General features: G+C 41.1%; 2 protein-coding genes across 6 annotated transcripts in view; both read left to right on the top strand.

Moving 5' to 3' along the window:
* LOC139348778 (rapamycin-insensitive companion of mTOR-like) overlaps positions 1 to 18150 on the top strand; it is a 32943-nt gene extending 14793 nt beyond the window's left edge. For 2 of the 4 annotated variants that reach the window (XM_070989114.1, XM_070989113.1), the window contains 16 exons: positions 804 to 968; positions 1066 to 1142; positions 2998 to 3076; positions 3175 to 3284; positions 4099 to 4186; positions 7858 to 7950; positions 8058 to 8164; positions 9940 to 10175; positions 10263 to 11235; positions 12490 to 12667; positions 12794 to 12878; positions 13981 to 14175; positions 14326 to 14484; positions 15658 to 15781; positions 15864 to 16002; positions 17254 to 18150. In XM_070989114.1, coding sequence (XP_070845215.1) covers positions 804 to 968; positions 1066 to 1142; positions 2998 to 3076; positions 3175 to 3284; positions 4099 to 4186; positions 7858 to 7950; positions 8058 to 8164; positions 9940 to 10175; positions 10263 to 11235; positions 12490 to 12667; positions 12794 to 12878; positions 13981 to 14175; positions 14326 to 14484; positions 15658 to 15781; positions 15864 to 16002; positions 17254 to 17325 — 2880 coding nt within the window. In that variant the 3' untranslated portion in view covers positions 17326 to 18150. The remainder of the gene's footprint in view (positions 1 to 803; positions 969 to 1065; positions 1143 to 2997; positions 3077 to 3174; positions 3285 to 4098; positions 4187 to 7857; positions 7951 to 8057; positions 8165 to 9939; positions 10176 to 10262; positions 11236 to 12489; positions 12668 to 12793; positions 12879 to 13980; positions 14176 to 14325; positions 14485 to 15657; positions 15782 to 15863; positions 16003 to 17253) is intronic. The other 2 variants (XM_070989115.1, XR_011603417.1) reach the window with 2 other exon arrangements.
* A 1984-nt stretch (positions 18151 to 20134) lies between these two features.
* The window catches only part of LOC139348378 (ras-specific guanine nucleotide-releasing factor RalGPS1-like), a 92660-nt gene continuing 86165 nt past the window's right edge, over positions 20135 to 26629 (top strand). For both annotated transcript variants that reach the window (XM_070988404.1, XM_070988403.1), the window contains exon 1: positions 20135 to 20513. The gene's annotated coding sequence lies outside the window, so the exon portion shown is untranslated. The remainder of the gene's footprint in view (positions 20514 to 26629) is intronic.

Raw genomic sequence — 26629 nt, 5'->3', positions numbered from 1 at the left:
CCCAGGAAGAACTGCTAAGGGAGTATCTCAGGCAGCAGAAGACTACATTGAGCAAAAAGATGTGTCATGGCTTAAAGAAGTCCCTACATGGGATGTACCATCAACACATAGAAGACATGCCTGAAATAGAGAAATCCTACCAGTTACTAGAAAAGACTGGTCAGAAGGACAGCATCTCTGAGCTGCTCTGATAGAAACACAATGGCAGGTTCCCAGCACCAGGGGACTGCCACACAGACAAGACCCAAGATGCAGGCTGTGCAAAGACGCCCCTGAGAGAGCTCTTAGTAGCAGGATATAAGATGCTGATGATGATGATGATGATGATGCAAACACTGAAAGGCATAAGGAAGTGGCTGGGACAGAAACGTCTGTACTGAATACAGACTGGAAGTCTTCAAATCCAAATGGGAGGCATCTCTTGAGATGATTCAGAATGACAGAGCAAAGATCCTGTGGGACTTCCCATCCAGATTGACAAGCAGGTGCTATCTAACCAACCAGACACTGTTGGGGTCAATAAGGAAGCAGACAAGAACAGCAGCACAGCCCTTCCTCTGTATTACCGTCACCTATGTGTGATGTGATTTCTAACTACATGCACACTGAGGAAGGGCTCAGCATCTATGGATTTATTAACATTTTCAGCATGACACAGTATGCAGACACTAAAAATCTGTCAATATAACTCTACAAGTAATTCATGTAAAGATGTTTTTAATTGTCAAAATAAGTTGTAGCAGTAATTTTTTGTCTCTAATTTTGTATCTAATCATTTCCCGGCCTGCATGGGTTGCATATAGACTTGCAGGCTGTATGCCACTAAGCACCTGCGTGTCCTACTGCGTGCCAGTGTGGAGTTCTTCAGTAACTGGGGCATCGAGCTCCTGGTCACTCAACTTCACGACCGCAATAAGACCATTTCCATGGAGGCACTGGACATCCTGGATGAAGCCTGTGAGGACAAGGTGTGTGAGCAAACCTCACAAACTGAATCAAAAATGACCTGTTTGTTTTAAATCAGTGCCACTTAATCAGTGCCCCCCTCAATGTGTTATTCTTCAGGCCAACCTACATGCATTGACAGAGATGAAACCTGCTCTCACACACCTGGGGGACAAAGGTGTGCTACTACTGCTAAGGTAAAATATGTACCAAATCTCTTGCTGTAGCTGCATTTGAATTGGACTGGATTTATTTCTCTGGGGGAGATGGGATTGTTTTAACAATACCTGCACTAGTCACTGAATTTAATCCCATTTGGAGAGCATATGTGGAACTTTTTTACAGTAGAAAGTACAGTCATAATTACCTGCTGTCCTCCTGTAATTTAAATCCTATTCAGAGTGATGTCCTTGTGGATCTCTGATTTTTTCCTGGCACCATTAAAAGTATGCAGAATTAACTATTTGCTGTTCCTGTTTGCAATGTACTCATGGATGCACAGATAACTCTCGGTGGATTACTCTGAAACTGAAGGAAATTTAAAAATGTGATGATTCTCTGGTAAGTTTTGAAGCTTCTTATTTCAGAGATAATGATATCCCAGGGAAAGACATGTAGCTCTGAATGACATTATATTTGACGTGTGCCCAATAGTTGGGATTACGAGAAGCAATACGATTTCTAACTCAAATTCATTGCGCACACACTTGGCCCCCTTTTCAGCTTTTCAGCTCTTTTTGTCTCTTATTTGACTTTGCCCTGTTGAGCATCCATGTCTATTGCAAAGCATATTGTTAAAGGAGAAATTTCGCTCAGTTTGAGGAAATAAGATAATCATTTATTAATCCTTTATATAGTTTTAATCAGGATTATTAGGAAGAGACACTTCTAAGTATTAATTTGCCAATATAATTTCATAGTCAGCCTAATAATACTATTCTAGAGTGTAACTTTGTGAACAAATCAACTTGAATTTAGGTAGAACAAAAGCAAAGGAATCGGCGTGCATGAAGGGACTGAATGTAAGATACAGAAGAGAGGGCACTCAACTTTACTGAAAACAAATATAGCTAAAAAACAGGGCTCAAGTTGTGCTGCAGTTGTCTGGATTTTGCCTGAAATGGTGCTCACAGTGTCAGACTATGGGGACTTCTGCCCTACCCTGTGTACAGAAACCAAGGTTTTTGTTTACTTGACTGTTAAGAAATCAGCTTACTGCAGAAAGCCAACTATAAACAGGTTACTTAAATGTAAATGCTCTGATTAAAACCAACAATGGATCACATCAGTCCAGGTCTCAGATCTTTACAGATCTCCCTCTGTGTCAAAGAATAGGTTTTAATTACTGAATGATTTTGGGGCAAAATACATTTTTGTTTTGAGTTCATTTCTGAATTTTTGATGTTACAGCTTTGACAAGTCAGTGGAGAATCACATTTGGACTGATAGGTATCACCCCACCCACGATAACATTCAGAGGGTATAGATTCTGAAATTTCAATACCAATATCCCCCTCCCACTGGCTTTTAAGGAAGTTAAGACTTGTCACATTTTCTCTCATTAATAAAGAATACGGGACACCCATCTTTCCCTTTCTGGATGATCTGATGTCCCTGATTGAGTGTATGAGTGTGTCTGGGGGCTGTGAAAAGATTTGGGTGATATTTGAAGATATGAAGTTGCGAATTTGGAAGTTTCTGAACAGTCTGCTCAAAAGAGGCAAATGAGCCATTTATGAGCATGTCATCAAATGAACAGACCCCATCACTCAGTAAAGCATCCAGCAAAAATGGCAGGATTGCAGTGTTCTTTACAGTGGGAGTATTGAGAATTTACAAAGGATTGTCTGAATTGCTTTCATCTTTTTGAAGGATGAATCACAACTGGGTTGGAATCATATTTAGATTTTAAATCCTCTTCATATCTGTCTTTATATTGCTTGTGTTTCTATTATGGCTGAATGGCTTTTTGTGTCTCATATGAAGCACTTTGAATTGTTGTCTTTGAGCTGTGCGATACAAATAAACGTTCCTTGTTTCTGTTGTCTGCAGGTTTTTATCTATTCCAAAGGGTTTCTCCTATCTCAGTGAGAGAGGATATATCACGAAAGAGATGGAGAAATGGCAGAAGGTACATTTCAACCAGTACACAGTACACCCATAATTCTGGTTTTGCTCTTTTCATTAACAAACCATTCCATAGCTGCTCCATGCTGTGTGTCCCTGCAGGAGTATAACTTGAAGTATGTGGACATGATAGAGGAACAGCTTAATGAGGCTCTCACCACATACCGCAAGCCTGTGAATGGAGACAACTATGTACGCCGCAGCAACCAAAGGTAACTCACCCGGCACTTACCACTTTACCATATTTGAAACACAAATACAAATATAAAACACAACACATGATGGAGGCACATCATTTACATAGAGTGTGCTTTGATTCTTCAGCTGCTTCAGGAATGGCAATGTTAGTCTGTTGGTTGGTCTGCTATACCTCTTTGTTTCAGACAAATATCTCAACATCTACAGGATGAAGTAGTTTCATGTTCTCCAGAGGATGAATTGTACTGACTGCACACCTAGTGGCATCATCTGCTCAAAATGTTATGTACAAGAGAAATTTCCTCATGGAGCGAACAACAAAGCATAGTTGTAACTTAATGGAACTTGTTTGTAACAACTCTGGAGAAACTGGGACTCAGATGCAGAGAAACAAAAAGAACTCTGGAGACAGAGTGGGGTTGAACAAAAATCACTGTCTTTATGTGAATCCAAAATAAGGCAAAAGGAAAACCAGGAATCCAAAAAAAAGGCTAACAAAAACAGACAGGGAAAAAGCCAATCCTTGAAATAAGAAAATGAACAGGCAAGGTTAGATAACACCAGGAATCGCACAGCTAATGCTAGATCTTAGGTCATAGAGAACAAAGACAATCTGGCAAAGCCATGAGGAGCTGGTGGACATATATACACAGGGAAGGTAATAATCAGGGGCAGGTGAGTGAGTGGCCGCAGGTGTGGATGATGAAAGGCGGGAAAGCACAGGAAACTGAAATGACACAAGAGGTTAACATTACAAAATAAAACAGGAAACAATATGACACAAATCCAGAATGTTACATTGTTACCTCTTTGTTTACGGTACGGCAGGTTACAGAGGCCTGATGTTTACCTTCCTGTGCACTTGTATGGTCAACTGGTTCATGATAAGACTGGCTGCCAGCTACTTCAAGCCAAGGTAAGTTCACCTGTTGTTGCATCTCAGCTATGGACTGGGTGGAGTTTGACATCTTGGGAGATGCAATTAATGGTTGTGCGCCTTACTGCTTTGTGCCTTAGTCTGCTGTAGAAATCTTTTCTAAGTGGCCAAGTTACCTTCACAAAACTAGTCAATGAAACTTCTACTTTTTTTTTTTTTTTTACCCAAGAGTAAAAAGAAGAACTTCACTCCTCTGAGCTTCATGACCTGCTGTCACAAATCAGCAGGCGAAAACATAACATACTTATCAGTGTCAGTAGTCATTAGAAAACCTGAAAGAAAAAATTAAGTATTACTACAATTGCTATAGCTGTGACATCACAGAGATGTACTGTGATAGAAATAAAGATGAAATGATGTGACAGGAAGTCAGATGCTGGTGGTCCATGGTTGAAATAAGAGTTGGTGTGAAAATTAAAGCACCAGGGATCTGACTGAGGGCTACATGCTTATGCGAGAGCGAAATTTAGCTGTAGTCTCAAAGACTCAATGTTAGTGATAGTTGATTGATGAACACTTCCATTTTCACAAAAAACGTTTGTTTCCTCTCCATGCGGTTACTGACACTTTTTAGCAAAATGTTTTTTATTTCTACAAGTTACAGGACAAAATGATGTATTGACCTGGCTGAAGTGAAGTGTTAGTATGGTGTGCAAGTGTCCCATCCACAACTGATGAGAACATTAACGGAGCCTAACTTTATACAAAGATAGCGAGTAGATCATGGTCAGAAAGTCTGGGCAGTTTGCTAACTAAGGCATAGAATGTATGCCAGCTATGTCATTAGCATATCATTGTGAGACCATAACCATTCAGAAACTTCCCATTTTCTTAACACTTTTCAAAAACAAACAAACAAAATAAATCAGCAGTGTCATAGTTGAGTGGTTCTCAACTGGTCTGGCTTCAGGACCCACCATCACCCCTTAATGATAAGCCCCGACCCAAGCCGCAGCACTGGCAAAGGCCTGCAACCCACTGAAAAGTGAGAATCACTGTTATAGTCTGTCACACTCATATTCTAGTTTTGCACTTTTTAATACATTTGAACATAATGAATGTGAGGAAGATTAGCTCTGTTTGGGGAAATACGGTGTGAAGAATTAGTACATTCAACACTAATTATTTGTCCAGCGATAGAATTTTGAAAGCAAAATAATACCGTCCACTTGTTGATCAGGCGACAGTATTTCACCTACCAATTCAATTTGGGGGAAGAATTCACTTTAACGAAGCAAAAAGAAATCTGATATGTAAAGTACAGTGAAATGCAAAAAAATGCATATGTCAGCACATTTATTACAAATACTTATTTTATTACAAATGATGACTAAACAATGACACAACAACACACAAACTATAATGCCAAGACAGTGAACAAAAAAATGAAGGTAAAACCAGAGTTGGCAGAATAAATAGAATAAATATGAAGCATGTGAATGAATCAAATAAGATAAGTAATGGCCGTCACTGGAGCAGCTGGTGAAAGCAGTGAGAAATTGGTGAAGAAGTTGGTTATGAAATCCAATTATAAATTCATCCAGTTAGCAGAGAGGAAAGTGCTGCTTATGGGACCCTGAGTTTAATGGCTGAGCTGGCTCGGCAGCGTCAGAAGTAGGAAAACACACTGCTGTTTCCGGGGTGTGAGGTGAAGATGGTTGAAATTAAAGCAGAGATCTTAAACAAAAGAATCTGCTTTGCATGTTCCACACCGGTCTTTTATACAGACAGTGCAGTAAGGGGACGGCTTGTCCCTGGGGACGCGGTTTCCATTGCCCATTTCCCTGCCTGAGTACCATCACAGGGAAGTGACACCATGTTCTTTTGGAGTTCTCTTTTAAGATAATTTCTTGTACTCTTTCTTGTACTTGTAATGGTACCTCATTACGAAACAACCACAGTCTATTAATATAGAATTTTTTTAACATATATTTACATGCATGATTTTGTTATTGTTTGTTAAGGTAGCAAACGTCTAACATGGTCAGGAATGCCAAGGTGCTCGTTCAAACATGATAGTCATACAGCCTTTCATAAGCATCCATGCTTCTTTGGAAAGAGTTCCTTGTTTAGAGAACATGAGCATTAGAAGAAGGGACTTTGAGTGTAAAGGGAAGAGTCCCAGACTGGCTCTGAGGTGCATCTTAGAAAGGTGCATTAGTAATCTATCTTTGATTCATCCCCACATACTCCTTTCACTACCTTGAACTGACTAATCACTTTATTTGCCATTTAAAGATTGATTTCCTGCAGTTATTTGACTCTGATTTCACCTCATATTAATTTCACATTTATTCACTGCTTATATTTGTATAAATGTATAATTTATTGTCAAGTTGTACGTTAATGCTTCTTCAATGTAGAAACCAAAGATCAATGTTTTACAACTTTCAGATAAAAAATGATTCATCTGATGTAATGAATTTCATCTCCCTCCTTATTAATTATTTGTGATTGTGGACTATATGAATAAAACTGACTTGACTTTACTATAATGAAATTAAAAAAGATCTCCAGTAAAACTCAATAGTTATTTATGGTGATATGGTAAATTGGTAATAATGAAATAACAATTCAGCTGCACGGTGGTGCAGCAGGTAGTGCGCGTGCCTCACAGCAAGAAGGTTGCTGGTTCGATTCCCGGGTCAGGCCTTTCTGTGTGAAGTTTGCATGTTCTTCCCGTGGATCTCCGGGCATCTCCGGCTTCCTCCCACAGACCAAAAACATGCTCATTAGGTTAATTGGTGACTACAAATTGTCCTTAGGTGTGAGTGTGAGCATGAATGGTTGTGTGTCTATATATGTTGCCCTGCGATCGGCTGGTGACCGGTTCAGGGTGTACCCCGTTGACGGCTGGGATAGGCTCCAGACCCCCCCCCGCAACCCCGAAAGGGATAGGCGGTATAGAAAATGGATGGATGGATGGAAATAACAATTCAAAATAATTAGTTAATTTTTAATTATTTCTTAAGTTTAATTATTTAGTTATTGATGGCCAATTCCAGTCAGCCTGTTTTTTCTGAGAGGCAGTATCATGAGGACTGAAGGACTGAAATTATCGCTTTTATTCTTCATTGAATAATTTGAAATAACAGTCAAGCTGCTTTTGTCGAAGTCTAGATGTCATGCCATAGTTCTTCTTTGTGGTGGCACGGTGGAAACACTGTCACCTCACAGCTAGAAGGTCCTGGTTCGATTCCTGCTGTGGGCGCTGGGGGTGTGTCCTCCACCATGCCTTCGGTGCCTGCTGCTCGAGGAAAAAAGTTGCCTTTCTGTGTGGAGTTTGCATGTTCTCCCCGTGTTCACCTGGGGTATCCTCCACAAAAAAAAACACAAAACATGCAAAAACATAACCACCTGTCCAATGGTGAAGACAAGGAACTGGTCCCCGGGCAGCAGTCGGCTGGCAGCCCACCGCTCCTCCAGGAAGGACGGACCAGGATGGGTTAAAAGTGGAGAATTAATTTCACATATGCATGGCGTGTGCAGTTTCCCCCCTAACTCTGCATGTTGTGTAAAATATTGTGACTAATAAACGATTTCTTTCTTTCTTTCTTTCTTTCTTTCTTTCTTTCTTTCTTTCTTTCTTTCTTTCTTTCTTTCTTTCTTTCTTTCTTTCTTTCTTTCTTTCTTTCCACTTCCTCCTGCAGAATGTGGTTCCTGATTTAAGCTACAGTGTTCGATCTCCTGTCCTGGATAAGTGGGAGGGCATCAAACAACTGAAGGCAGCACTTTGGGCTTTGGTCAGCGTTTATAATTCTGTTATTATTTAGACATTCTATTTGGAAAATATGTCATTTTAAGAGAAGGAAATGCACAGTTGATGTTCACTAGTTGTCTTTTCTACCAGGGAAACATAGGCTCATCAAACTGGGGTCTGAACTTGCTGCTGGAGGAGGGGGTGATCACTGATATAGTGGCTCTGGCTCACCACTGTGAGGTTCTGTCCATCAGAGGGTAGGACTTCTGAACTGCTTCACTTTGTTTAACTCAGGTCACTGTATGAAACAATGGCGCCTTCTTCAGACCTCATGAACTCGTCATGGCTACATTCTGAGCTTAAAATGCCATTATTATGGTCAGCTGCCAGCTGGCAGACCATTCGGGAGAGGTCTTATGTTCACTTTACACACCCAGCACGTTGGTGCTGCTTTATAAATATGAGTGAAATACAACTTTTCACCCAACTACAGTACAGGCCAAAAGTTTGGACACACCTTCTCATTCAATGCGTTTTCTTTATTTTCATGACGATTTACATTGTAGATTCTCACTGAAGGCATCAAAACTATGAATGAACACATGTGGAGTTATGTACTTAACAAAAAAAGGTGAAATAATTGAAAACATAGTTTATCAACTACTACCTTCAAGAGGTAGTCACCTGAAATGGTTTTCACTTCACAGGTGTGCCTTATCAGGGTTAATTAGTGGAATTTGGGTGGAAAAAGGGGCCAACAAGTGCTAAACACCTCGGGGAACTCCTTCAAGACTGTTGGAAAACCATTTCAGGTGACCACCTCTTGAAGCTCATCGAGAGAATGCCAAGAGTGTGCAAAGCAGTAATCAGAGCAAAGGGTGGCTATTTTGAAGAAACTAGAATATAAAACATGTTTTCAGTTATTTCACCTTTTTTTGTTAAGTACATAACTCCACATGTGTTCATTCATAGTTTTGATGCCTTCAGTGAGAATCTACAATGTAAATCGTCATGAAAATAAAGAAAACGCATTGAATGAGAAGGTGTGTCCAGACTTTTGGCCTGTACTGTACATAATATATGGTACATCTTCACTTCATAATATAATTTGCAATAATGAGCTTGTTATAAATTAAGTAGGAAAACTAGGCTGCATATAATATTGTAGCTAACCAGACTGTCCACTACACTGACACTGCTTTTTTAAATATGTTGTTTATGATCAGTTTGAAAGTCCACAATCAGACTACTTTATACGATATTATTAGAGGAACATAATAAAACACAAATATTAACACAGTCTGACCTGCCTCCGTAACTACTAAAACAATAAGATGGCCAGCTGATCCCAGAGCTGTGCAGTTGAACTGATCTAATTATGGCTGCTATGTAACTATTGTGTGGGTTCTCTCCGGGTACTCCGGCTTCCTCCCACAGACCAAAAACATGCTCATTAGGTTAATTGATGACTCTAAATTGTCCGTAGGTGTGAGTGTGAGTGTGAATGTTTGTTTGTCCTTGCATGTGGCCCTGCAATCGGCTGGCGACCGGTTCAGGGTGTACCCCGCCTCCCGCCCATTGTAGCTGGGATAGGCTCCAGCCCCCCGCAACCCCGAAAGGGATAGGCGGTATAGATAATGGATGGATGGATGTAACTATTGGTCAGCGTTTGTCAGACTGCCATTGAAGAAAGTGACCATTGTTTTCTCCCAGCTGCCATTTGTCGACACTGCATGTTTTATTATGTAACGGCTCAGATATTTGATATCAGGTGCAAGTTGATCACAAGTAGCAGATGTCCACCTGCACAACATGGCATCTTCTCATTTCTGGTATAGTCAGGAAATTAAAGAGAAAATGACAGAGTTGGAGCACTTTCGTGTTGCTGACACCCATAAGGTCAATATTCCTGAGAAATAGTAAGTCTAAAATCATGGAAAAACTTCAGCCTTAGTAGTAATGTCCTGAGATGCCATCATTGCCAGTCATCTGCCTCTGATTTTTAGACACTGTCTCTATGGGTTGTGTGCAGGGCGTGTCTTTATGTACTGGGCCTCATAAGTAAGACAAGGCAGGGCTGTGACACATTGAAGCAGCAGGGCTGGGATGCTGTACGGCACAGCCATAGTATGCTGTGGCCTGTAGTACCGGAGGAGTTGGACCCGCAGCCCAGACCCTCCAACCTGCTGTCCTCTGCCCCCAGTACCCTCAGGCTTACAGAGGCCACAGACTCCAGGCACAACAGCAAGAGTGACTCCATACAACCCAGTAAGCCCAGAATCTCCAATACAATAAAAGAATGATTTGATTACTTTCAGAACTTTGTTACAAGAACTGTTGTTGTGTTGTTTGCAGGTGTGTGTATGCTAGATGATAAGAGGCTAGAAGGCTGTGACTTCACAGACAAGGACCGATGCCATTTCTCCATGCTGGCTTCTCGCCACTTCCGCAACCGTCTTCTTCACTCCCTGTCTCTCCCTGGGAAGAAGCCTCACACTGCCCCCTACTCTAACGGCGTCAACCAAGAACAAGGAGGGCTCAATGGGAAAGAGGGCACTATTGCAGAACCTACCAGCTACCCATTTGTAGAAACAGATGCCTCTCAGTCTAAAATCCCTTCTCGTGGTAGAGAAACCTCCTTTATGGGGAATAAAGCCATAGATAATGGTTGGAGCATACCCAGCAATGGGGAAATGGATGGGTCAGGGGTCAGGACATTTGAGAACCAGGGGGGGCAGTGTAGCTACGAGCATTTGGCTGAAGATGGGCCCTCAGGAGGCAGTGGAGACCAATTTAAAAGCAGCCAGAGCCTTAACACAGACACCACCACGAGTGGCATCAGCTCCATGACCTCCTGCCACTCCACCATAGACACCAACTGTTTAAGTCTTAACACTGTAATAAGCACCCAGGCAATCCAGAATGTGCACTCACTGACACCCCAACCCTGCTCCAAACCACTCTCAGTTTCCAAGTCCTTCTCTACCTCGCTTGTACCTCCTGGCTCCTCACACACCTTGCCCCGCCGAGCCCAGTCTCTCAAGTCTCCCTCAGTGACCACCCTCAGCAGCCTAGCTGACTGCAACCTCTGCTCTAGCTCCAGAGATGCTTTGGGATTTGGCAAGCTAAAGTACTCAAGCTCTCACAATGGTTGCACAAGTCCTCGTGATGCTCTGGGCTACGCCACCCTAAGGAGGCTGCAGTATCAACGCATCCAGCCATCTCTGTCACACAGTGAGGCCCTGGCCTCCCCAGCCAAAGACATACTCTTCACTGATGCCATCACAATGAACACAGGCAGCTTGGACTCCAGACTCACTTCACAGAGGTACCTGTAAATGTTTAAATATTATTTTATTTATTTATTGTCCGTAAATACAGAATTATTGAACACAACACCCCAAACCTGTGTTAGTTGGAACAGAGCCACTTTAAATTGTTAGTTGTTGCCTTTATTTACCTCAGTGGCAGGTACACAAAGGCACTGGCAACAGGCTTACATTAGAGACACACCATTATTTCTTATTTCCTCTCCTTATGTCTCTATAAATTGAGTTACGACACTGTGCTGTAGGCATGCTCAGCATGTATGAAACACAACGCGTTATTTGAAGGTTGTACAGTGTACGGTTGGAACTGTGTTACAGTTCCTCAATTATTTGTTAGTTACTGAGCTCATAGTTAAAGGTAGTGTTTTACATGACTACATTGAATTGAGAGGTGTTTGCTATTTTTTGTCTTTCCTATCTGCATAAATGGGGGCATAATATTTTCTTTATTACACTTGCAGTATCACAGAGTTTTTGCATTTTTATGTGTGTGTAGTAAAAGTGCCTGTTGAATCTCCCGTACTGGGATGCTGTGATGCAGAATCTGCTGCCACCACAGGGAGTCCGGTCAGGGCTACCATGCTACTGCTGTTGTTGCAGCAGGTAGTGCTGGAGTTGCATGTGGGTGCTCCTGGCAGTTGCTGAGGTCTAGTTCACCCAATAAAGGTGGGGCTTCTAATGTTACATGGGATGAACTGAAAACACAATTGACTATTAGAAGGTGGGCCAATTTTGGAAGCATTTGGCTGCTATGGTCTTCTTGTGTTTTGTTTACAAATCAAGCGACCTAGAATTTTGAATTTGCTACCACTCTGTTTCACACCTCTCGCTGGCTTCTTCGCCATAGCAATGGTGGTCAAGGCTCATGGGTATTGGAGAATTTAGATCCATTGACCATGGCTGCATTGCAGCAAACTCCTTAACATCCTAATTTAATGTGACCAGCACACAGTAAGTGTTAATGCCTAAAATGCCAAGTGTTGGTGTTTTGACCCAATTTTACTATGTTTTAGTTATGATCAAGATACACAAATTCTTAAGAAATTCACAAATAGAGAATAAAGAATAGGATTAATTTGATTGATGGAGGTTTTTCGTACATGTCATTGACACGTCCGGAACATATCTGATAAAACGGACTACACACCCACTGCACATAATTGGCCATGTGAAATGAGCTGGTCATTTTGGCAAAACAAGGCATGGAGAGGAAGAATGAAAACATACTTTATGTGCCTTTGATTTGTCTTCAGATTTCTGAAAGCTCTGAGCTTTGTATCTCTGGATAAGGAAGATCTGCTGAGCCCAATTAACCAAACTACGCTGCAGCGCTCCTCTTCTGTACACTCCATAGTGTCCAGTACCACCTATGGCTCCTCTGATGACTACATAGGCATAGCTTTGCCTGTTAATATCAACAACATGTTCCAGGCAAGGCTAATAATGTATAACAATGCTTTTTGTTAAGAAAACACCACATCTCTATTTTGATTCTTCTGAGATTTGTTGTGAACCTGAACTGAGTGGCATGCGACTTTTATTCTTGGATTCCCTCAGATTAAAGAAACACCGTATTTCCAAAAGAGGATGAGCCCACCTTCTGAAGACCGTTCTGCTAAATTCTTCCCTGGAGACTCTGATGGTGAGAATTTATAATGAGTCAGCACTGAAAATAACAGATCACAACATGTTTGGCAATCCCAGCAAGCACTACCATCCATTTATCTTAAATTTGGTTTGGATTTCAACATCTAAGACAATTCTAATACATTTTCACATTTAAGCATGTTAAAGAATGGAAGACTCTAACCTTTTGTACATTTTGAAGTCTTAGTCCTTTTGTGATTTGCTCCATCTCATAAAGTTCCCATACATTTTGACAAGGCCATGGGAGAAAATCTGAATTTGCCCCATTATAAATTTGTTTCAAATAATCAAGTGACCATATTACCATTTTTGTAAAGTTCCCTGAAATATAGGTTTCCTGCATTCAACCCACTGGTACCAGAGGAATGGCCTTTTAACTCTTCGAGTTTGGAATTATACCAAATTTATGCTTCAATTGTCAAAAAGAGGATTACTTTTAACATAACTGTATAGCATTTTCCAACTTTCCCCTGTATTTTTCAAAACAAAACAAAAATACGTAGATCGACAGATTGTGTCACAAAGGTTTCAGCTGGAAAGAGATGAAGTATCTCTGAAGAATCTTTTTTGTTTATGAACTGTACGTGAGGAGCGGGTTTTTCAATGTTTTCCCTTTGCTGATGTGTTGTAAGAAAATTCTTCAGTTGTCATAAGTTCTAGGAGAGTGACGCACGGCAAAGTTGAAACCAAAATAATCATTCCAAAAGCAAAAAACCAGCGAGGTTAGAGAAAAATAAAAACACAAATCCAAAAACACTGGGAAAGTAGCGAGTAGTCATAAGAAGGCTGGAACATGACACATGAAGTATGAAGATGATCTGGCCGAGACTATAGGTGAAAAATACAGGCTTTACTTCCCAATCACACAGGCAGGAAAACACAGGAAGTAAAGCAAAAGATGACACATGAGATAAACCTTCAACATAAAAGGGGAAATAACAAAACTAACATTTAAAACCACGACAAGTTGGAGATATGCAAAAGAGTCTGTGTCCATGTCCGTGTTCAGACCACTCTTTGAATCTGTGCGAGATTGCACTTCAGATAGCCGATACCGGCTTCAGCATCTTTTTAACATCTGCTGTGTGTGTCCTCAGGCCCCAGTGATGGGTGTCGGCCAGCAAGGTTTCACTCTCAGCTCAGTATTACAGAGCTGATGGCAGTGAGCCGGGCAGAGCAGCAGCAGATGCTGGACTCAGAGGAAGCATGTCTTCAAGAACACAATGATGTCAACTGCCTGTATTGCGCTGGACTTACTGTGCTTGGAATCAACTCTCAAAGCAGCAGGCCAGGTGGGATCCTATTTCTGGTTAAATTAAATAGTGCAACACACGATAGTTCATTGCTAAAATGTTTATTTAATGAACTGCCTAGGAAAGCTACTTTGTCACCGAAGGTTTTATATTTTGTCAAGTGGAACTCCTCTTCATCATCTTCTTCAGATACAGTAGTGGTTCCCCCATTCTCAGAGTGGTGCAGTTCACCTCCAGCAAACCATGCAGAGGTCATGGTTCAAGCCAAGCTGTCAGGCGGTTCTGAATGCAGTGACACTGTGTCCCAGGGATCTGGGGGTAGTAGTCGCAGCACAGAACTTGTTTGGGGTAGGTGCTCCAATTTGAATTCACCTTTTACATTCGAAGTTTGTAGCTGGTACTGTAGATATTGGCAGATAAATAAGAAAACCAAGTTATTGCGATTATTCTGATATTAGAATTTTCTTGAGCCCGTTAGAGCCCGACCATGGATATATTGGCTGATATTAGTTAGAACTATGTCATTGGGTTGTCTTGTCACTTATTACATAAGCTAACCTAATCCTAAAAAGTTGTTTATTAACTTCATTGCCTTGGACTTCAAGATTGAAGCTAAAGGAGACACGCGTAATTGTAACATCACATAGAGAGCGGAAAATATGTACAATTAAATGGTGCTAAAACATTTTGATTGCCTAAATGATGTCTTAACAAAAATCTGCTTAGATGAGGGGTCTGTATTCTGCTGTCAGTGTAGTATCTTGCATCAATAGTAGCCCAGTGGCTGAACATCTAAGCCCATTTGAGCTGAAATTTGCCTTGAAGGCTAGATAGATAGATAGCCACTGTTTGTGTTCATGTGAAACCAAAGTCAAATTGCCTCAGTATTAGAATGCAAATCATGAACAAAACTGCAGGCTGTTATTGTTATCCATTAAATGCAACATATCCCAGCAGTAAACGAGACAGTACAGCCAATTTATCAAACACATGTAGATCAAGCAGAACATTAACTTGCAGAACTCAACCTCTGTTCCTTCACCATCAACAGGGATGTTTGACCTTACATGTTATAAATTAACTCTCTCTGCAAACTGTAATGTGATTGATCCTAATTAGCCACCTGTCTTAAAATTAGTTTAACTTTAGACTTTGAGTCTGGGACCAACTAGCCTCTCCACTAATCTAGTGGTCTGTCTGTACACATCAACAGCAGAGGAGAGGATGAATGATACACAGAACCTTTATGCAGTTTATTGTAAATTACTTGAATGCTTTCTAAACAGTGGAGTTCAAGGGTAACTACTTTATTAGAAATGAATTATTATAAACAGGTTTGCAAGAGATACATGTATTCTTTATTGGTAAATAAGACTCTTTATACATATTTGCCCACAGCAATCAGAAATTATTGGTTATTATTATATTTATGTAACATTTATTATCATTATTGGACCTGGACTTCCATAATGGTGCATTTCTAGTTTCAGATCATTTCATTTTCTCTTTGTACCTTGGCAGGGGTGAAGTCCATCGCCGAGGATGCTCCGGCTGGCAGGGTCCTGATGAGGAAGGAGGTTCTTCGTCTGGTCATCAATCTCAGCTCCTCTGTGGGGATGAAAAACCACGAGACCCGACTGTTAACGTGAGACTGAACCTGTCCTTTAACTTTGTACTTTGTTTACATCTCTCCATTCTGATGTGTTGGCGAATGTGTTTTATGGTAGGATCAAGGAGAAGTTCCCCTATGCATTTGATGACATCTGTCTATATTCAGAGGTGTCCTACCTGCTGGCTCACTGCATGTTCCACCTGTCCTCACGCCGCTTCATTCAGGAACTGTTCCAAGATGTGCCGTTTGTACCAGTAAGGAGAAAAGTATTTTATTATTCTAATCGATGTATTAAGCTAATCGTGACCACAAAGAGGTTAAGAATGGTGAAAGTAATATGAAGCAGTACAAAGGACTTTCTGGTCGCCTTAGAGGTCTAAAAGCCACCAAACATCGGTTGCATCCTTTACATGATGCATTTATTACTTTTTACTCATTCAAAAGGCAGAGCTCTGACAGGAAACACACAGTGGCTGTGAAAGCTGCTCCGCCTGGCTGTGCTGGGTGAAGCTGTGGATGTGGTTAGTGCTCAGACTACAGCTGCATTTGTGGTTGGATCCATGATGATATGGATACAACAGCTGTACTGAGGCTACTCATTACTGCTCCGACTGCTTCCATCAGATATGACAGATGTGTTACAAATACACCACAGGATTACATCAGTGTCAGTACGGTGCTCAGGCAGAACCGCCATGTCAATTCACTGCACACATGCAACCCCTAGTTAGTGTTACACCCAGTATAAACTAATTTGTCACAGCCATGACCATAACAATCAAAGCACAGCCATGTCTACAACCACAATCACAGCTACAGCAACCACCAAAGCTCTGTCATCCCATGGCTATAATCATAATCACAGCTACAGTCTGCCTCAATCAGCTCTGGCAGCAGTCTGTGAGACAGCTAGTTATCTATCCAACTGCAATGATAGACTTGTTCCTGAGTACACAGCTGACGGTCACCCACTTGAGTTTTGGTCATATTATGTCATAATACGTCTCGGCAGCCAGGCTTCTTTCTGGCCCCTCTCCTTGCACAGCTGCAGCAGGTTATTTCAAGTTGTATGACTCCAAAAACATTGAATTCGAATTCCAAAACATAGGACTCATAAATTCAGATAAAGTTGACTGTCCAGTATTTCAAAAACTTGAATCCAAATCAAGTTAAAAAAAAAAGTTGCAGAAATTTTATTGGTGAATTTCAGGAAGTTGAAAAGATGAAAGATTCATTTTTATACATAAAAGTCTGACATTTTGTGTGAAATTAGTGGAGTTCTTCTTAGAGGAACAGTTATTAAGCTTTTTTATTTTTTTTAGTTTCTCAACAGCTGACGTTTCAGCAGCTTGTAGTACAGACTTGAAGAAGTGACACCTTTGCAGTTAAACAGATTAATCACTGAAGTATTGCTGGTACTGTAGCAAAGTTTCACCTCTACTTTGTGCACTAATCTAAATGTATCCGTATGTAGTAACCGCCTGTGTGTTCTGTGTGTTTCTCAGCTGTATGAAGAGGCAGAGAGCATCCTGTCCATGTCGTCACATAAGGCCTCATCTCCACGCTCTGACCCTTGATTCACAATTTCACTTTTTCCACTCTGCCAGCTGAAGCTCACCTCACCCTGAACTCAAGTCTGTCAGTGTCCCCCCCTTTCATAAACAGTCACTGACCTCTTACACTGCAGCCCTGTATCCTCTCCAGCTGCTCTGTCTGTTCTCCTCACCGACAACACAAGAGGAAAAGCAACATCTTTCAGACAATTATCACATAAGGACGTCACAGAACGCTCCAATGACGTGTTGAAAATGAAGCTCGGCTTTTCTCAAAGTGGATCTTTGACATGATAATTTAAATGATGTGCCAACACAGTTCCTCTACTTTTGATAGACCACTAAACTACTCATTGTGAGGAGGGACTTGTTATTGTGGATGTTGGTTGGTCTGATGTTTATACATGATTGCAGGATATAAAGCAGAAGTCAGACAATCATCAGATTTCCCCTTATCGCCTCTTTAAATCTTTAGCACTTAATTGATACAGAATACATGTAGTTGAGAACACTTTGGGCTCTGGTGATTTCTTTCCATCAATGCAAACACTGAAAGCATCAGTCTTCAATCTTTGAGTTTGGCTTTGCCTCATAAATGTTTGAATGAACAGTTTGTAGCTGGTACTGTATATACGGTCTTTTGGTTTTGCTTCACTGAGTGCAAACTAACAAGACTCAACTGTCTGTAATAAGCACAGCATAACATGTCAAGATTCAGATTCTTCCAATATAGCCAATAAGTCACTTCCTTTTTTCTCTTCCTGAAACCAGTTTTTCTCAGACTGTCTCCGCTCTTTCACTAACTGTGGCTGTGCAGTCTAAATAAAATGCTTCCATGAATATGTGTGTAACCAGTTGTCTAGTGTTTATGCATTGTGTTTTGATGAAGATGCCCAGACCAGGATATCCGTGGAGGCGATCTCTGTTTATTCTGATGAAAGACATAAATAACAAAATCCTCTGGTCAGTTGTAAACATGTAAGATGAGCTCCTTTCCCATGGAGTATAATAGCAAAAGTGGGACAGATTATGTTGCATTCAATACATTAAAACACAAAAAACTATACCTGACGAAAGAGGTAAATAACAAAACCCTCCAGCCAATTGTGATCATGTAACTTGAGCTCCCACACAAATTAAATGACAGAGGACTGTTAGCTCACTACACAACAGGTTGAAGCTAGCAAGGAAACTTACAAACATAATTAAAAAAGATATGGAAAACATAAAAATTTCTATGATCACTATGTTGCTGACCTCTCCGATGGATTACTGGATATTAGCATAACAAAAACATGCTCACGTCACATCACATTGGCTGACGCATCACAAGGATGTTTGTGAAAAGAAGGTCAAAGGGCAGCCAAGGGACAACTGTATACAGAAGTCGTGGTCGGAATCATCTGTGGTCACTTCTGTTTGGAATGCGGGGGTAGAAATCTCAACATGTTGTCCAGGATGTGGTTAAACCTCTCTTTACTGCTAGTCCTCATTGAATAATAAGACGAGGAATGGGACATGTCAGCCCCTGACAACTTCAAGACCTCCACAATCAGCTTGCTTTCAAAGTTTGCTCCTGATCAGAATGGAGATGCTGAGAGAAGCCATCAATGCAGTTGTCCCACATCTTCCTGGCTGCATCCACCTTCAGGGATTCAGAGAAAAGAGAGAGAGCTAACTGTTTGATATATTCCTCTGTTGAAGAGCTGATGTGAAACCATGGGAGACTAACTTGATGTCCTCACAAACCAGTTATCTACAAAAAATTCAAAATGCAACGGGGGGTGTAACTGTCTCTGCATCCTCTACAACTACACAGAACTGAATTAAAGACTCAAACAACAAACACTGAACATCAGAACCTTCATGAGGGGAGGATTCATTGAAAGACTGTTAGACTGAATTGGGTTCAGTTCAGTGTACCTAATAAACTGGCAACTGTATAAATGCTTATAGACTTCATAGAAATATGACACCATTGTATATTTTAAGAGTAGTGGAGTGTAAATATCATATCCCTCCAACAATAAGCCAGACAAGCTGCAGAGACATTTACACACTTGTGTGTGTGTGTGTGTGTGTGTGTGTGTGTGTGTGTGTGTGTGTGTGTGTGTGTGTGTGTGTGTGAACAGGCAGTCCTAATGCAGTTTAAGAGATTGAAAATGGCTCCCAGGACTGCAGGGCCTTGTACTGGGACCACTAAAAACAGTCTGTTAGGACAGCTGCTTGTAGATCACCACAGCTTTGGTTGTGTTGTATCCTGTTGTATTTATATTGTTATTATAAACAAATTATTGATATTACGTGTTATATACTGTCATACATATATATAATTCCTTATACGATTGTGCTATTAGTCATATTTTCATTGAGGATAAAATGATTTAGTCTTATTGTTATTATTCTTACACTTGATGATTATGTTTACCTTATGGATCATAGCCTTTTAAAAGATTCATTTTTCTCAAGCAAATCCACTCATATTACAGTAAGAACAGAAATATATTATATTTTATATTCTGATGATAGAGCACATCATTTGATCGAGACTCAAGAGGAAAAATTGCTACAGTGCAGGCATCTGCGAATGTGTGTTTATGTTTCCTCATCTGGGCAGAGTTACAGAATGATTTTCAAACGTTATAATGGATCACATGTTTGTTATTTTGACAGTCAAGCCTTCTTGTTTGAGGAGCTTCTAAGAACTTACCGCGGAGAGTCTGTGCTGTACGAGCCTCCAGACAGCTCGTGAAAGCATCTTAGGTGCACCTGCGTCTGAAGGACGCTAGCTTAGAGCAGCGCTCTGATTGGCCTGCTGTTACTAGAGGCGGGTGCTCTGTAGGAAACCGAGTGGATGATTAGGCAATACACCTGACTGTCAAGATAAGTGCGCCTACCTGTCACTTCCTGCTGTCGGTATTTATTCTTTTTCACTTCTTTTTTCGATTGTAGCTAATTTGGCACGTCCCTGCACGTTTGTATGATTTCGTCTAATGTATCCCGCACGGTTTGTGGACCCTGCGGACCAAACGTTACGACCTTGGCTTCATGTTCGGCTCAAAGGAGGAGTAACCCCCCTGGATGCTGCTGGGAAAACATCGCTCGGGTTTAATTAACCACCGCGGCTGGACGCGTTTGAATGTGAATATTGTCGTCTTTATTAATACAGCCGCAGCAGCAGGAGCAGCGAGGGAAATGTGCCTGGTAGAAAGGTAGGCACCACAGGCGTTAGCATGAGGCTGTGCAGCGCTGACACACACACACACACACACACACACACACACACACACACACACACACACACACACACACACAGCAGTGGCAGGCCTGGCTGGGGGATTCATATGGGGCTATAACCGCCGTGTCATACGGAGCTGCCGTCGTGACCGGACACTGTGCAGACAGAGACCGTGATTAATGGACGCGGCTGCTGTGTTTACGGATGTTGTTCAGGCGCGCAGATATGTGTCTGTCTGCCGCACTTGACGTGAATCTCAGCTGTCAAAACATGTTTGTGTATGGTGCAGGGCCGGCTCCAGCGTTTACTGGGCCTGAAGCAGAACATGACCCTCCCACCCTTCGCCCAAGCCCCCACGAAACCCCCCTGCAGTGTCACAAAGAGAGAAACGTATGACACAACTGCAGAGTGCTGCTGTACACTGGTCTACACTATTATAGTTCACCCTGGAAGATCCAATTAGTGTTAATGCAAATGTGCTCTACTGAAGTAGGATGACACTCATCCAATTAGAGAACAGCCAAGCAAACAAACGCACTTGCAATGTAAATGCTAAATCCTGCATTTGTGGACAATTACTCAGAGTTGATTTTAGGGGCCAGGCAGGTCTGCTGCTGAGCCTTCTTTTATTTACCAACCTTCTTCTTCTTCTTTCAAGAAAATCTGCCTGAAAATAAATGCATGAAAATAAACAAAACTCTGAAACTTAATAAGAAATCAGTTGTATGTGCTACCACGCTTCAACTTTAACCAAAAATTTGGACCACTGTGCAGAAGTGTTCAGATGCTTTGAGCTGGCAGGAATCCTGAAGTCTATCACTCAGTTTTTCTCAAACTAAAAAATGAAATAAACCCGTCACCTCGTTTTTTTACTGAATTGACACCAGACTTCAAAATGTTTTGTTGTTAACAGATACTGCAGATTCTCTCTAAATACATCTCCAATGTTCATGACAATAAATGATAAAAATTTGATGTCAGGGCAGTGTGGCAAATTTCAGAATTGTATTTTAACAAAATATTAACAGTATTTTCAATTCTATCTCCATGTAAACTGTTGCACTCAGTGGAAATAGATCATCTGTTTGTCACTTATAGAGTAATCAGTCTTTGTAAAATAAATGACAGACATCTCTATGTTGTCCAGATGAAGTACACATAATCTCAATATTTTGACTTGTGTTTTTTTGTGTCGTGCGGGGGCCGGCTGTGGCTCAGGAGGTCGCCCACCGATCTACCTCCTGGTCTCAGCAGTCCACATGCTGCAGTATCCTTGGGCAAGATACTGAACCCCAAAACTGCCCCTGATGCTGTGTCAGTGTGAATTCATACAGTATGTACGTCGGTTTGGATAAAAGCGTCTGCAAATGCATAATTGTAATTGTACGTTCTATCACCCTGTAGTAGCTGGAACATTCTTAGTGCAGCTTTATCAGACCTGCCTGTTCATAATGGCAAGCAGCTACTATGTTACTCTTGTTTCATCTTGTTCTTTCTTTGTTTCTTTGCCACATATTTCTCTCACTAAATAGAACATTTTCGCCAGGTAGCTCAACATGATCGCAATGTGCTGTTGGGGCAAAGGTTGTGAGTTCACGACTCAGGTGATGGAGAATGAACATTTTATATCTACTTGAGAGAAATGTGACTTTAAGGTTTAATTATAATTTTGGTTTGGACAGTTCTGCTGATGGACCCACCTGTATTTCTCATTTAGCTTCCTTGTCTTACTTTTTTCATCCTCCTTCTTCCTCAAAATGCCTGGCCCTGACTCACTGATGCTTAGCAGCTGTAATTTTTCTCCTTTTATTTAGAATCGTCATGTAAACTATCAGTTAAACTGTACTCTCTCTCTGTATAGTTTGACACGATTCTTGCGGAGAGGTTAGTGGTGTTTGAGTCTGTTGTGGGGATTGGTCTGCAGCATAATTTGTAAAGTACGTGTTTGTGATCCGTGTCAGACTTTCCATACCCAAACCATGCACATTTGACAGAAGCAGCCCGTCTTTTAGTTGTGAGCCTCTTGTTTTGTCTTGGCTGGTCAGACCTTCTCCTGTTTGTAATTACCCCATTCTGTGTCATGTTCAGTCTCCTCCATGTTTGTCTATGTTGCCTTCAATCAACTTTTCTGCTTGCATCCTTGCTGAAGAATGCAAAGAGCCATCCAAATTACGAAAAATATTTCCGTAAAAAGCGTGACTTGTGAAAGAAAAAAATATTTAAAAAAATGGAGCATATATATAAACAGGCTCACTGTGGGACATGCTTTTTGTTTCCCAATACAAACAGGAATAGTATCACCATGGATACTGATGGGTACATTACTGCCAGTGCTCTAAATGCATAACATCCCCCATCCAAAAAAACATTGATATTTCACAATGGCCAAGTGCTGTGAAATAGATGGTGGCCTTTTTCTAGAAAATGCTTACATGTTTCTGCACTAGACAAAAAAAATGTCTTGTCATGTGGTTTAATCTAAAGCCACCATGACAAGTCAGTATGACAAAAATTAATTGTAAGATTTGTTTATGACCAAAATAATATATGATGTGGCCAGGTGGAACTTGTATTTCTATGGTGTTTGCTCCATTGGCTGGCACATGGGGATAATGTATGATACACTCATACAGGTGTTTTCGCCTATTTAGCTTCATTCAGTGCAAACTGTGTTTGCAGTCTAATTCTCCAATTATTTTTTATTTTGGACATGTTGGGATGGGACAAATTACTCCTTCATTATTCCTCAGGGGCATGCAAAGTTGCCACACCACATGTGTAGCCCAGCTGTGTCTGTACTGTCTGCAACACTTAATGTGTACGTAATCATGCACTTTCATCCCTTGAGAAGTTGTCCTTGCTCTCCAACTCTGTAGCTGGTGTTGTGGACAAGTCTTCAGCAGCGTAGGGAGGCTGCTCTCGAAGTCGACTGAAGCCAAAAAAGCCACATGTGATCTTTTTGTTAAAACTCTGACTGCATGTTATCATTGTACAGCATGTGTGTTTCTGTTTTCTTCAAACTACCTCCTCGTTCTTGTCAATCACTTTCTGACTTGACCCCTTTCAGTTTGCATTATTTTTTTTCCCACGTGAGAGGGTGTCAGTATGACATTTGATTAATCAGAATGACAATCGTTCAAGAGTATGGGACCCACCTGAACACATACCCTCTACCACAATAAACAACACTGTCTGATTATTGGAAACAAGGTCATCTACAATGTCATTACATTTGGTCCAAAATAAATACACAAAGTAGGTGCTTTGTTTGTCTTTAAACATTAATTTGCAGAATGCATCAAACATTTTTTTCTTTATTTTTTGTAATTTCATGAGGTAGTCACTTCCTACATCTCCTGAAGACTTCCTCTTGGTGTTATGGTGGTTACTGGGTCAGTCTAACACGAGTCCTTAATGTTCCCTCTGATTTTGAGTTTTCCCATTTGTTTATCATCATGAGTCGAGAGCAGAAAGTTCAAAGTAAATTACATAGAAAGGAATCCCAAGTCAGAAAGTCATGGCAAGGTGTGAAAAACATTGAAGGTGAAAGTGAAAATCATAGGCAACATTAAGGATTCACGTGCAGGACTTGAGACTGACGTCTTCATTTGATGATAGAAAATGTGTACTTTGTACTTTGTGCTGGCACTGCATTTGGCCTGAGGAGAGAATAGTTGAATTTACTGTGAGGACTGAATTTGAGGAAAGTGAAAGATTCATCAGAAACATTAAGAACACCATGACAAAATTCGTGTAAACTTATATCTGGAATTAGTTTTCCAGGTATTCTTTACAGTATGCGATGTCCACTTGGACTGCAGTTAGACTGGATGGACTGTCACTGTCTCCATCTTTAGGTCATGCTGCAAACAGGACGAGGAAAAAAGTTACAAAATTAAACATGTTGATTAACATTGATCTGAGGGGTAAAACCTGAAAGTTGAACTCAATTTTGTCTCAATCTACTTTCATTTCTTTATTGGGGAATTTAAGTAAGAAAAGGCACCTCACGGGGTGCTGCAATGTGTTGTTGTCATTATGCCAAAAAAAGGGACATTATTACAATGGCATCCTAAGAAAAGCATAAGGATCTGCCCTGAGAGAACAAGTGGGAAGGACCATCTGTTGTTCACTCATCCGTGTGTCAGGCACCAGGAGTACCTTATCTACTTTCTTGCAAGCTACAGTTCCAGCTCCAAGCAGAGCGGCACAATTGTTGTGACTGAGACAGACTGGGAATTCATCATTTGTGTAGGAAAACTGGTTTACTGTTACCCTTCCATTTTGTTTTAGACTTTCCGAATTTATATATTTACCTGATGTTCCATAGAAGAATTGCATGAAATATACGTAAGTGCAAGTTAACAAATTTAGCATTTAGCCTAGATTTCTCAGGCGGGTGATTTAATCATTGTTTCCATCCAAGGTTGCACAAGGTGAGATTGTTCCAATATGTATTGAGGTGTGTTGTGTACATTGTCCAAAAGTAAAAAGAAAAATTTTAATGTGCTAGGCCAAATGCTGTATCCCAACACAAGAAACTCTAAAAAACAGCCTGAGTACTTGTCACTTATTCTTGGTTTACTGCTGAGCTTTCTGTGGGAGCAGCTGAGCCACCTACGGCACCCACAATGGTTTGGAATCTCCTAGGAACCCCTACACATGGTGTGGGCTGGTATGCACAGAGAGAATAAGCTAAAAGTAGAATGTAATTGGAAGCAGTGTTTCAAGGCAAACTGTTTCAGTAATGAACATTTTAAATTAGCCCTTTCAATTCACATTGGTAATACCTGGCACTTCTTGGCCTTGGAGGTCCATGTTGAAACCTGTGATTATTGGAGCAACGACTTTCGACAAACAAACAATCATGCATTTAAAAAAAAACCCAGAACAAATCAAAAAAAGGAATGGGCTATGGTGGTAGGGGTGTGTAACTTCAGGTGCCAGGTCCCAGCGAGTTCAGGAAGTCAAGCTCTATTACTATGAGGAAGGATTTTACCCCTCCGCAAATCCTGTGTTGTGACGATTGCCAGGTCAGAAGTAGAATTAACATCGCAAAGTAATGCTCTGTCTCAGGCAGCTACACAGGCAATAGTAACAAACCAAGATGCAATTTTCAGTTTCCCAATCAAAGTTGAAATATGACCCCAAACATGCTGACCTTCACAACACTGTCCAGTTGGATTCTGGCATTGAAAAGAGGTGTTTGAGAGACTCGGCAGAATAGAATCAGGGTAGACCAGGAATGTGGCACAGACACAGGCTCAAACAAACAACCTTGAACGGGAGGCATGGGAAGTGAAATGTCATTTTGGAAACATCTGCAAAAATGCGAGAGAGCTCAAGATACATCACAGCAGGTCCAAGGAGGCATACGCATGCAGCACACAGATATACAGTCTGGTGAGATGCAGGAAAACTCTAGACGGCAAGCACACCACAGCTCAAGAGACCTTCCAGTGCCTGAAGTTCCCCCAGAACACACTGGAAACCTCCAGTGCCATCCCAGAAAGCACACTACAGCCAAGGAAAGAATCAAGTGGTCCAAGATGGGTGATGCGATGGAGTTGGCTGTACTTGATGAAGACCTGAACAAAGGGCTTGAAGAGGCTCAAACTGAAACAACAGAAAGGAAGGCGCATTCATTGATGGCCATCCTCTACTACTTGGCAAAACAATGCCTTGGAATGGTGCCAAGGAAAGAAAGCAACACCAGACCAGAAAGGCAGTCAAATAGAATAGAGAAATGAGGATCAAACAACCCATGAAGGAAATCAAAACCCTGAACAAGCAGTTCAAAGTGGAAAAAGAAGGCATAGAAGAACTTTCAGCCAGCCTCCGAGAACAGCTCATCAGAGCAAGAAAACAAAGGCACAAAAGGATGAAAGTTAGATGGCCCCATTTTATTAAAGACCCACACCACTTCACCAGATCACTTCCGGATGAGGTGAAGTCTGGGACTTTAAGAAGCATGAACGATGAGGTGATTGAATTTATTGAGGAAACCTTCAGTGACCCATCAATAAGTGATGCCCTGGTGGAAAACCAAAATCTCATCACCATTGACCCACCAACAACAGCCTTCAACAC

Source organism: Chaetodon trifascialis, chromosome 20, assembly GCF_039877785.1.
Source record: "Chaetodon trifascialis isolate fChaTrf1 chromosome 20, fChaTrf1.hap1, whole genome shotgun sequence".
Taxonomy (NCBI): domain Eukaryota; kingdom Metazoa; phylum Chordata; class Actinopteri; order Chaetodontiformes; family Chaetodontidae; genus Chaetodon; species Chaetodon trifascialis.
This window is presented reverse-complemented; position numbering and strand designations above follow the sequence as displayed.